The 13408-nt window shown below is 41.4% G+C and overlaps 1 protein-coding gene and 1 pseudogene across 2 annotated transcripts in view; both read left to right on the forward strand.

Moving 5' to 3' along the window:
* The window catches only part of SPMIP7 (sperm microtubule inner protein 7), a 58819-nt gene that overhangs the window by 18634 nt on the left and 26777 nt on the right, over positions 1-13408 (forward strand). For both annotated transcript variants that reach the window (XM_060632082.3, XM_060632083.3), the window contains exons 3-4: positions 7299-7375; positions 12160-12298. In XM_060632082.3, the coding sequence (XP_060488065.3) occupies positions 7299-7375; positions 12160-12298 (216 nt within the window). The remainder of the gene's footprint in view (positions 1-7298; positions 7376-12159; positions 12299-13408) is intronic.
* Positions 4451-5402, forward strand: LOC132673537 (2-hydroxyacyl-CoA lyase 1-like; annotated as a pseudogene).

Below are 13408 nucleotides of genomic sequence, written 5' to 3' on the forward strand. Positions count from 1 at the left end.
CAACCACAGACATGAGGAAAATGCATGGTGTAAACAGGACTCAAGAGGCCATTTAGACATGAAAAACACGATACAATGAAAGATAAATGGATACACGTTTCAAAGCAGATCAGACACTGCAGGCTAAAAGATCAGCAAAGTTGAAAATGTAGCAACAGAAACTATCCAAAGTAAAACAGAAAATGTATAAGTAAAACACCAGTTAGCTTGGGGATGATAGCAGGCCGTTTAACACGCGTGTAACTGGCATTGCAGAAAAGAATGGAAAATGGGGGAAATATTTGGGCCAACAGTGGCCAGTATTGTTCCTCATGATTTAAATCTACAGACCCAAGAAACTGAACAAGCGCCAAGCTGTAGAAAGATAAAGGACACTGTGCACCTAAGTTAAATTGCTGGAAAACGGGGATACAAAGGACATCTTGAAGCAGTTAGAGGAAAAAAATCCATTATACACAGAGGAGCACAGGTAAGAATGACAGCAGGCTCTTGTCCGAATCTGTACTCGCTAGAAGAAAATGGACACATGTTTGCAATGTCAAAAGAAGTTCATTAAGAACACATTCATCAGCAACAACAAATTTCAAAAAGGAAGGCAGAGTAGATATTTTCAGAAAAAGAAACCTGAGGCATCTACTGCCAACCGACCTAAGGAGGTTCTTCAGACAAAAGAATATAGTGTAGGTGGAAATTTGAGTTTGTTCAATGGAATGAAATTGAGGTCAAGAGACACGGTAAATGTGTGGTAAATAGAAAACTCTATTCTCCATTTTGAAATACTGCAAAATATCCTTTAATGTTTTTTTAAGTTTATTTTGAGCGCGCATGAGAGAGAGAGAACAAGCAAGGGAGGGACAGAGAGAAGGAGAGTGACAGAATCCCACTAACAGTACAGAGCCTGATGCGGGGCTCGAACTCACGAACTGTGAGATCATGGCCTGAGCTGAAGCCAAGAGTCGGACACTTACCGGACTGAGCCACCCAGGTGCCCCCAAAAATATCACCGAATGTTTAAAGCAACAACAGTCGCAATGTATTTGGGGCATACAGCACATGTAGAAGTCCATCATATAACAATAGCACCCGGGAGGTCAGGATGAAAATAGGCGTATGATATTGTAAGTTTTTACACTATTCATGAAGTGGTGTAATATTATACTTTAAACCCTAGAATTAAAGACGTATAAAGTCTTAGAGTGACAGTAATAACAGAAGCCAATCAATCAATCATAGGCAATAAGCTAATAGGGGGAGACAAAATGAAATTCTACAAAGAAAAAAAAAACCTCAAATAATACAAAAGAAAGTAACAGAAAAGGAAAAGGAAGAGATGAAACCAACAGTAAATAAAGCTATATTGAAACCAAATTATGTCAAATGTTATATTAGATAAATTTAATGTAAGGAAATAGAAAGTCAGACATTTTTATGTTGGATAAAAAAAAAATCAATACCCAACTATATGCTGACTACAAGAAAACCATGGTAAATAGAAATAGAAAGTCAGACATGTTTATGTTGGATAAAATAATCAATACCCAACTATATGCTGACTACAAGAAAACCACGGTAAATAGAAATAGATACGAGTGTGGGATGGGACAATATCTACCATGCGCGTTTTCTTACTAAGTTGTTTTGCGGTCTCAGTGCCATCCAAATCAATATCTTGTCTGTATCCACGTGGAGTTCGAGAAGTGCTTTATAAAAAGGATACAGAAAAGCAAAGGATCAGAAACGACCAAGACTGTTACTAACAAAAGGGAAAAAAAAAATCAATACTCTCTCAGGATCAAAACTCTCAGCAAACTTGGAGACTTGGAGGGGACCTTCCTCAATCTGTGATAAAGCATCTGTGAAAGCCCTGAGGCTAAAGCAATGATGATGTAAGACTGAATGCTTTTCCCTTAATATCAGGAATAAGACAAAAGTGTCTGCTCTCACCACTATCATCTTCCATTTAGTGGAGGAGAGAGCTATTGCAGAAAAGCAAAAAACAAAACAAAAAAAGAAATAGAAATAAATCCATCTCTGGGTAGAGATGACATGATGGTATTTATTAAAAAATATCCTCAGAAATCTTCAAACCAACTGCTGGATGTAATCTTTAATTTCATGGGAGGCATAAGCTTATGGTTAATATGCAAAAGTCAATTGTAATGTTAAGTATCATAAGCAAACAACTGGAAAATGAAAGTTTAGAAGATTCCACTGACAATAGTACCAAAAACCGCATAGGATTTAATAAAACACGTGCATTTTTTCACTGAGAACTATAGTATGTTACTGGGTGACATAAATTAACGAAGACACAAATAAATGGAAAGTAAGCCAGGTTCATTGGCTGGAAGGCTTGTTAATTTATTAAAACTTCCCCGATTGATCTCTAGATTCAATGCAGACCCTATAAAAATCCTGAGAAGATGTTTTGTGGAAATTGACCAGACGGATTATAAAATTTCTATGACATGAAAAGCCTAAAATAGCTGAAACAATTTTGAATAAAAATGAAGTTGGAGGATTTGTGCTCTCTGATTTTAGGTTTGACTGTGAAGTTGAAATAATCAGCACCAACTGGCAAAGTGATTGGCAAACCCATCAATGGAAAACAGTGTCCAGAAACGGAGCCATCTACTACATTGTCATTTGATTTTTAAAGAATGTGTCAAGGAGGCCTGGGTGTCTCAGTTGGCTAAGCGTCGCACTCCTGATCTCAGCTCAGGTCTTAATGTCAGGACTATGAGTTCAAGCCCTGCGTTGGGCTCCACACTGTGGTGAAGGTTACTTAAAAAAAAAAAAAATGGTGATATACTAAACATTTCAACTGAAAGGCAGAGATGATCAGAATGGATTAAAAAAGCAAGACACAACTATATGCTATTTACAAGAGGTACGCTTTCAGTATGAAGATACAGATCAGCTGAAAGTAAGTGAATAGAAAGCATATTAGATGCATGTGATATATTCACTGTAATCATATGTGTAGCATAAAACAAATCTTCATATGTTTAAATGTATTGAAATAATTCTACTTGTGTTCTCAAACCACCACAGAGTTAAATTAAAAATAATTCACCATGAGATGTTCAGGAAAGCATCAAATGTTTTAAAATTAAACATCACAATTCTGACCTATCCATGGGCCAAAGAAAAAAATCACAAGAAAAATTAGAAAATGTTTTAAACTGAACAATGATGAAACTATAACATATTAAATCTTGTATGATGCAGTAAACACTGCTGAAAAGAACAATATTAGCCTTTTATCCTTATATTAGAAAACAAGGAGGTTCTGAAAATTAGTAATTAATAATTAAGACAAAAGAATTGTTAAATTAAACAAGAAGAAAGAGGGGAGCCTGGGTGTTTCAGTCAGCTGAACGTCTGACTTTGGCTCAGGTCATGATATCATGGTTTGTGAATTCGAGCCCCCTGTCGGACTCTGTGCTGACAGCTCGGAGCCTGGAGCCTGCTTCGGATTCTGTGTGTCCCTCTCTCTCTGCCCCTCCCCACCTTGTGCTCTCTCTCTCTCTCTCTCAAAAAAAAAAGAAAAAAAACATTTTAAACAATTTTCTTAAAAAGGAAAGAGAATTAAAGAGTAGAGATCAGTGGAAAAGAGAAAAGCTACATGAGAGAAAACTTTAAACCAAAAGCTGTTTCTTTAGAAAGATCAAGGAAAGAGATCAATAAAAGACATTTTATTAGTACAATCAAGAAAAAGAGAGAGAACACATATTAGCAACATAGGAAATTAAAGAGTTTATTACTACTGATCCTGAAAGCAAAATAAGAAAATATCCTAAACTATATAGTTTGCCAATTCGTTTAGCATCTTAGGTTAAATGAACAAATTTCTTTACAAATACAACTTACCAAAATTGATACTAAATAAAATGGAACACCCCCGATTGATTATGAAATGAATGCCCCCGATTTATTAAAGGAATTTAATTTTTCTGATCAAAAATCTTCCCACACTGAAAACCCTAGACTCAGATGATTTCGTTGCTGAATTTTGTCCAACATCCTAGGAAGAAATCACATCAGTCTAATGTAAGTTATTTCAGAAAATAGAAGGCACACTTTCCAACTAGTTTTAGAGGTCTGACTTAACTAATATTTCTGAACCAGACAAAGACATTACAAAAATAAAAAAAGAGGAAATTACAGACTAATATTCTTCATGTACAGAGACACAAAAATTATTACCAAGCATTAACATATCAAAACCAGTGATATATAAAAAGGTCAGTATATTATGATCAAAGGAGGTTTATGTCAAGAGTGAAAATATTTCCTTAACGTTCAAAACTCAGTCAGTAATAATTCATCCTACTGGTAACCATCAGTATGTTCTCTATAGTTAAGAGTCTGTTTCTTGGTTTGCCTCTTTTTTCCCCCCTTTGCTTGTTTGTTTTGCTTCTTAAATTCCACCTGTGAGTGAAATCACATGGTTGATATCTGTACAGAAGAATTGGGGGATAAGGTAAGGCCTGCTGTGACTTTGCTGGGAGTCACCAATGTTCACCAAACAGCTTTTAGAACCATTTGATAGAAACACCAGGGCAGTGTCTTCCAGAGAGCAAGTGGTGGAAAACTCTGGGAGGAAAAAAAAAAAAAAAATGAAGAGCAGGGAAGATGCTTCCAAGAAATGTGTTAATGTAGGATGGAAGGAATCTGCCTGTCTTGTCTGATGGAGGAATATAGGGGGCTGCCTCCTCCATGCTGGGTATAACCTCCAACGGGCCAAAATAGCACAGGAATTAGCTTCTCCCAAATCCCTGCCTGTGGGTGATTACACAGCCTTCTCCCATGCGCAAGAACAGGTGCACAGAGACTGTTTTGTGGTACATGAAGGAGCAAATATAATGGACGCTGGACGCACTGTGCTTCCAAATGCCCTTCCTCGTCACAGGCTTGCTGCTGGCACCTTGGGAACGATGGGAGCAGGTTTGGGATTGGCCATTGCAGCCTCTACGTTGGCCAAGATAGAGCCCAGGGCAGTGGGTCTTCTGCGTGGAAGGAGACAGTGTATTGGGGTCTTCTGCACCGAAGTGGAAACCATCTGCAGGCACAACTTGCCATTCGTACCTTTGGTGGTGATTCACAATGGAATTTGTCAAAGTGTCGGCGCGGACGCTTGGAACGAAATGTTAATATTTGGAGATGCTACTGCAGTGGCCCCTCCAGTCTGTCTTCTGCCAAACTCACATTATAAGTGAGTTATAACTGTGTTTTTTAGAGGCAAAGAGTATCTTGTACAAGCGCCAGAAGAACTCCAAAATTCACTGAGCCAGAGCGTGGCAGACACAACTAAACCCTCTTCTATCAATATCATGACTAAGCCATGAGCCATATGGAAGGCCCAGGATTTTCACTGGCTGGCCCACTGTAATACATAAATAAAGATGCCAGAGAGTGGTCTTGAGGAGTTTTCTCTTTCTTCTAAGATGGAATTTTATTTTCCACAGCAAAATTACTAAAATATTAAAATTAAAAACAATTTCTAAATGAAAAAAATATATAGAGAGAATTCAGCCTAGCAACAGAACGATTACATGATTTCACTAGATGTAGCTTTTTAAAAAAATTTTTTTTAACGTTTATTTATTTTTGAGACACACAGAGAGAGAGCATGAACAGGGGAGGGTCAGAGAAAGAGGGAGACACAGAATCTGAAACAGGCTCCAGGCTCCGAGCTGTCAGCACAGAGCCCGACGCGGGGCTCGAACCCACAGACCACGAGATCATGACCTGAGCCAGAGTCGGGCGCTTAACCGACTGAGCCACCCAGGTGCGCCTCACTGGATGTAGCTTTAATGAAATTTAAAGAAATACAACAAACAGGTTTAAACAGAGACTAGAAATAGGGGAAGGAGGAAGTGTTGTGAACAGGAAAGTGGACAGTGGTAGCATGGAAGGTAAAGATGGCAGACAGAATGAGAAAGTCTAGTATTTGCCTGATGGGAACTTCTTAAGAAGAGAATAAAGAGAATCCATTGGCAACAATGGATTGGGTAACAATGGATTGGGTAACAATGGAGATTTGTCCAAATTGGGGGAAGTTATGTATTCTGAGGTTAAAGAAACATAACGAGTCTTTAGCCAGCTGAAAAAATATACCTTCTCCTAAACACATTTTCTCCGTGGGAAAATCAAGACGAATATCCTAAATATTGCCGGAGGGTGGGGACGGGGACGCAGAATACTTGCAGACAATTATACTCCGTGTACTTCCAAAGCAACAATAACCATCCAGAAGCCAATGAGGTGTAGGTAGTTTACCAAAGAATCATAGCCATTAAACTAGAATTCTAAATTCACCTGGAACAGTATTAAAAAGTGAGGATGAGTTAGTTAAGAAACAAAGCTAGAAGTTTGTATCCTTGAGAGAATTACTGAAAATTGAACTCCAGCCAAAGAGAGTGGAACCAGGAAAGAACAAATTGGGTACCAGAAGCAGAAGTAGACAAAGAACCACTGGTAAAGTACTGTGGAAAATTTAAATGAATAGTAATACTTAAAGATTCTAATGACAATTACAATATAATAATAATATATTATATATTTAACTACATATATATTATTAAAATATAATAATTATATTAGATAGTATATATAATATATATTATATAAAAATATATTATATAATATAATATATATTATATAGTTAAAATTAATATTAATAATTATAATAATCAACGAATTTCAATGAAATAAGACAAAAGGTAGGAAAGGGGAAGTGTATCAGAGCTAATGTCCTATTGTTAAAAGACAAGTCACACAAGACTTAAAAAAGTTTTTTTTAAATGTTTATTTTTGAGACAGACAGAGCATAAGTGGGGGAGGCACAGGGAGAGGGGGAGACACAGAATCCAAAGCAAGCTTTGGGCTCTAACTCATGAATTGTGACATCATGACCAGAGCCGAAGTCAGACGCTTAACTGACTGAGCCACCCAGGCACCCCTAGACTTTTTAAGATGTTTTATTTACATGGTGCTAAAAACATCATTTGCCAGCATTTAAAATTCAAGAGCTTTCTCATAAAAATGTGACTTTCCATTAACTTGAATACACATGTTGTAAATTTTAGCTTAATCACTTAGGAGACCATACATAGAAAGTAAGTTTCCAAGACAATTGAAGAAAGTAGGGAAGCATTAAGCCTGGTCTGTGGAAGGGGTGCTATGAAAGGAGAAAAATGGAGAACAAGGGAAAAAGAAAGCATGGTTGTAGAAAACATTAGCAATTCCCATGTGTATCTGATCTCCTTTCACTTATTATTCACAACTTCTAGGAGGATGGAGAATCACTTTTACAGCCAAACAGGAAATATAATGCGAAGGACTCATTTTACAAGTCCTCGACACAAAAGTAAGCATTTTTCCCAGTAGAGTTTTGATTTAAAAATGTATTTCTTCTGGGGCACCTGGGTGGCTCAGTCGGTTGAGTGCCTGACTCTTGATTTTGGCTCAGGTCATGATCCCAGGGTTGTAGGATCGAGCCCCGAGTCAGGCCCCGCGCTCAGCACAGAGCCTGCTTGGGATTCTCTCTTTCTCTCTCTCTCCCTGTGCCCCTCCCCCTACTCTCTCTCTCTAAAATAACAAAATTAAAATTAAAAATAAGGTATTTCTTTCATCTTTTGTGACACGTCCCCCTTTGTGTCCACAATGTTCTGGATGCTGTGAGTAATTCAGAAAACATCAGACACAGATATTTACTCACACTGATGGCTGAAATAAAACAGGTCAAGGGAGAGTCTTAAAGAAAATCTACGGGTAATAGAAGCATAAAACCAAAACATAAAAGAAATGGTCAGTGAGAGGAGGAGATAAGAGTACAGCATCATAGAAAACAAGAGCAGAGAAAGCCTGAAGGGGTTCATTTACGCAGTCAGAAACCATATTCAGCTTTTGCGATGTGTCTGTGCCCTAGGCTGTGAGGCTCGTCAGGGAATAAGGCGGACGGAGATCTCTGCTCTCAAAGAGCTCTCATTCTAAAGGCAGACGGACAATAAGGACAGACATAACACATAAATAGCTCATATCCTAGAAGATGATGAGGCTGTGGAAACATAGAAGAGAAAAGGTAGAATGGGAAGAAGCATCTGGAGCGTCCTGTGTATGGACGGTAGGCTTCCGTAGTGAATAGGATGTGGGGAGGGGGGGCTCCTTAATTGATGGGGTTTGAGAGCAGCTCGGAAGACATAAGGGACTGACTTGCAGATGTCTGGAACGAGCATTTTCCAGGCAGAGGGAATATACAGCCGTTTGGAAAGCCTGTGTCGGAAGTGTGCATAGGGTCAGGGAAGAGAGGGGGGCTAGGGTACCTGGAACAGAGAGTAAGGGGGACATTAGGAAGAGAAGATGGCAAAAAGCAGGGAGTGCCCAGAAGCAGATGTCCAGGGGCATTTTTTTTTTAATTTTTAATGTTTTTATGTATTTTTGAGACAGAGAGAGACAGAACATGAGCAGCGGAGGGGCAGACACAGAATCCAAAGCAGGTTCCAGGCTCTGAGCTTTCAGCACAGAGCCTGACGCGGGGCTCGAACTCACAGACTGTGAGATCATGACCTGAGCTGAAGTCGGATGCTTAACCGACTGAGCCAGCCAGGGGCCCCGACATTTTAACCAACTGTAAACACCAGGGCTTTACCTGTGAGGGAAGTGAAGGTCTAGCAGAGAAGCGGCAAGATCAGACTTGCACAGGAAAGCAACATGGTGGCCGCTGTGTCCCCAGCCAACTGATTGGGTCAGGGAGAATTGGGAGGCATCTCTAGAGGTCAGGTAAGGGCGGCTCGTTGGGAAGGTGGTAGGAAGGTGTCAGCCATGGCTGGCTCCTGGATGTGTTTTAAAAGTAGAGCCGACACAATGTCCACATTGGAGGTCGTGAGTGTCAGGGAAATAGGAGTCAAGAACAATTCCAAGGCTTCGGGCTAAGCAGCCAGATGGACATGAGATTGATTGCCATTCCTTCAACACGGTTGGAAGCAGGGGAGCGGGTTCGGAAGGAAAGGTCAGAAGCGCATTTTAGAAGTGCTGAATATAAAGATGTTCATGAGACATCCAAGTGGCTAAGGCAAGTAGGCAGTGGGGTGTGTGGGTCTAGGGTTTGGGAGAAAGGTCCAAGCTAGAGAAATAAGTGTGTGTGTGTGTTGGGGCGGGGGGGGGGGGGGTCATGGCCTAGAGACAGGTGTGAACTGGCAGGCACGCAAAGGGTGTAGGGAGTGAAACTGCAAATGGCCAAGTACGACGAGCACTGGGAAGGGGTGATTGCAATTGCCCAGTGGGCTTTTTGAAGTCAGCAGGGCCACAGAGAGTGGAGAACCGACAAGGATGTGTGTGCACCCAGCAAAGCACTCCACCTGCCTCCCCAACCCCTCCCTCCCGACGCTGTGCTGAACCCCACTGACGTGCTGCAGATTCCAGCTTCGTGGTTTTCTTTCCTACCGATGGCACACCCAGCACCCAACAGGCTCATGAAATATACATATGATCGGATATTTTCCCAGGCGGCTTATAAAAATATAAAGAGTATATAAGAAACGTGGGATCAAAATCAGAATCATGCTTTCTCTCTCTCTCTCTCTTTCTCTGCAACTCTTGCTAGCAGAAGAAAGCAGCATCGGGGTATTTGTTGACGAACATGATGCCATTTTGTTCATGAAAATGTCACTGAGTAGCCCTTCCTCTTGTGTGTTTTGTGCCTAAGAAATGTTCTGGGAGATACCCGTCCGTTGTGCAAGCTTGGGTTTCAATCATCTTTGCTTAGCTTGCATCGAGTTGAAAATGAACGCTTTGTAAAGAATGTTACCTCAAGCCCGTTTTGCGGCTGAGCTGGGGGGAGGAGAGGCAAATTCGATTTGAACATACACTTGCAGATTCAAAGGCAAAATCCTACTTTTTTTTTTTCTGTGAACAGTGCCAGTTTTTAATTAGGGATGATTTTCGTTCTAACCCCTATTTCAGCCTACAACAGATAATGAGTCAGCAAAATTGCTAACTCGTTGTTGGGATTAGGATGCCGCATTGTCTGAAGTCAGCGCCCCCTGGCCTGAATCGCTTGTGTAGACCATGGGTGTTACAAGTCTGTATGGCAAGTTTGCAACAAGATCATGTGCATTGTCTCCCCATTGTAAAACGACTTCAAAAAGTACGGGAACCTTCATTTCCGCACAGTTCTTTTCATTGGTATCTCGGCCACAGCTTCTTATTTTTCTTACAAAGAACGTTGTTCGTGTGTGAGCCTTCATTAATTCCAAGTGGTAAAAATATCTATCCTGTTAAAATAGGCTGGATCTTGGGGCACCTGGGTGGCTTGGTCGGTCAAGTGTCTGACTTCGGCTAATGTCATGATCTCACGGTCCGTGCGTTTGAGCCCCGTGTCAGGCTCTGTGCTGACAGCTCAGAGCCCGGAGCTTGCTTCGGATTCTGTGTCTCCTCTCTCTCTGCCCCTCCCCCGTTCATTCTCTCTCTCTCTCTCTCTCAGCCTCCCAAAATTAAAATAAACGTTAAAAAAAAATAGGCTGCATCTTTTTAGCAACTCATGAGAAAACAAATGACTGTACTAATTCGTATGACTGTTCTAATGAAGATGACTGTACTAATTTATACTGTTTACCAAGCTGCGATGCTTTAAGAGCACTACTCAAAAAAGCCAAATAAACTTCATTGACATTGAAAAAAGAAGAAATACATGATATGGAGCTGGATTCCGGAACCATAGAGCAAGTTGAGAAAAGAGCTCTGGAGAAGATGTCGACAGCCTGGGGGCTGGTGGTGAGATCCCCGGTTCTACCTGCCATCTCTGGGGCTTTGGCAGCCTGCAGTCTTTTGGGCCCTCAATTTTCTCATCTTAAAAATGAAGGATTACAACTAAATGGCCTCTGATTTCCTCTCTGGCTTTTGATTTTATCCCCTATTGTATTTTTTTGAATGTTTATTTATTTTTGAGGGGGGCAGGTAGGGGCAGAGAGAGAGGGAGACACAGAATCCGAAGCAGGCTCCAGGCTCTGAGCTGTCAGCACAGAGCCTGACATGGGGCTTGAACCCATGAACTGTGAGATCATGACCTGAGCCAGAGTCAGACACTTAACCGACTGAGCCACCCAGGAGCCCCTGTATGTTGTTTCTTATCTGCTCTTTTATCCCAAGCACCTAGCACAGTGCTTGAAATATAGTAATTTCCAAATAAATATTTGTTTGGAGTCTATTTCACTGCATCGGTCATGTATATCTGTCAAAAAGAGCAGAACTTTCAAAACTTGAAATACCATCTAAAGATGGTACCTTTAGATCCAAATCCTACGTATACAATCCTCGCACTTACTAGGATGGCTGGACTCCTTGTACCATTGGTGTGGTGGGACAACAGGAACGTGGCTCACTCTTCAGAGGCAGATAATCTGCATTTGCATCCTGACGTCGAGCACCAGTAGCTGAGCGACCTTGAGCAAACAAATTCCATTCTCTAAGCCATCGTTTGTTTATTTGTTAATGGTCTTTCGGCTCTGCTGCGAAGGTCAAATGTTTTTTCTTTTTTGTCAACTATAAGATGTATATAAATAGGTGCATTGGTTTTCCACTGCTGTATAGCAGATGACCACACATAAATCAGCTTTAGACCATAAGACTGTGGTCAGAATGTAAGCGTGCCCCAACGGGGTTCAAGACTTGGGGTTTCTCAGGCTAGAATTGGAGAGTCAGAGGGGGCTGGATCCTTGTCTCCCAGGAGCACTGAGATTGTTGGCAGAATTCCATTCGTTCCAGCTGCTGGGCTCGTGAGATGTGTCTTCAAGGACAGCTGAAGAGTGTCTGATGTGTTCTTGTCTCTTTTTAGGAGGCACCTGTTTAGGTCAGACCTACTTAGGAAAGCCCACCTTTGGATTCACTCAAAGTCAACCAGTTAGGGGCCTTAATCACATGGGCACAATCCCTTTGCCATATAAAGTTGCCATACAAAGTATCGCAGGAGTGATCTCTTGTCATACTTACCCGCTCTGCCCACGCCAGACGGGAGGTAGTTATATATGATATGTACCCCTGGGGGGCAGGAATCTTGGGGGACACCTTAGAGTTACCTGCCTGCCATGAGACCACGATGACTCATACCAATTGCAATATGCATTTTTCATAAAATATCATTGTTTAATTTCACAGAGCTTATGAAGTTGTTCCTTGGGATAAGATGCTACCACCAAAACTCGATCCAGAAGAAACAACGGTGGAAAAAGCTGCTGACCCGATTTCACAGTGCTTTACACGGAAAAGATATGAAGGGGTACCAGCAATAACCCAGGTCAGTGATCAGGGACCTTAACTGCACAGGCATCATTCCTTTTCCTATATATAAAGTTGCATTTTCGCAACCATGCATTTATTTCTAAGCTGAAGTCCAAAACTTTAATACTCATTCTATTGTAAGAAATATGGAAAGCACGCATAAATATGTACACTTATGGAACTGAGTTCCCTGTTTTGATATTTTAACATTGTCTATGTTGGACTTTTTTCTAAAGTTTATTTATTTTGAGAAAGAGAAAGAGCACACGGCACAAGTGAGGGAGGGGCAGAGAGAGAGAGAGAGAGAGAGAGAGAGAATCCCAAGCAGGCTCCATGACAGTGCGGAGCCGGACACAGGGCTCGATCTCACGAACCGTGAGATCATGACCTCAGTCGAGATCAAGGACTTGGATGCTCAACCAACTGAGCCAACGCATCACTTTTATGAAGTGAAAGCCACACTCCTTGACAGGCCATGTCTCCAGTTCTATTATTTGCCCCCACTCAGCCTCCCCTCTTCCCCCCCTGCCCCGCCCCCCGACATTGTGTTCCTCTTGCTTCTCCAGTCCCACCCCCACACCGCGCTCTACCGCGTCACTTTCTACGCGGAACCTCAGTGGAGTCCTCATGGGCCATGCTCTTCCTCAACACGCCATGTTGTTTTGCAAACAGGGCTCCGTTGCCTTCAGTATTCCATTTTTTCCAGGCTAAATCCCGTGAATCTTTCAGGTGTTATCTTGGACCTCACTTTTACCTTTCCAACCCTGGATTAGATGTCCCTGCTCTGTGCCTGCAAAGCATCTAGCTCCTCCTTCCATTGACCTCTCTTCCTTTGGTTCTGTTCCTCGCCCTGCAGAAGTCTGACAAGCACTGGGGCCACCTCTCATAATGTAGCTCTTTCCGATGTAAAATAGCATAGCACTAAAGAGGAAGATTATTCTATTGACATACGGTTCTAACCAGGGGCTCTTAAGAGGTTCATGAACCACAGGGTGAGAAGCCCACATTATTTTGAAAAACTTTTTTGGCTTTTATAGAGAAAAATGGCAGCGAGAGAGGAAAAACATGGCTACAATAATATAAAGTCTCGGCACGGGATTCGCACGTGCCTTGATTCTTACGGCTG

The sequence above is a fragment of the Panthera onca genome, chromosome A2 (assembly GCF_046562875.1).
Source record: "Panthera onca isolate mPanOnc1 chromosome A2, mPanOnc1 haplotype 2, whole genome shotgun sequence".
Classification (NCBI taxonomy): domain Eukaryota; kingdom Metazoa; phylum Chordata; class Mammalia; order Carnivora; family Felidae; genus Panthera; species Panthera onca.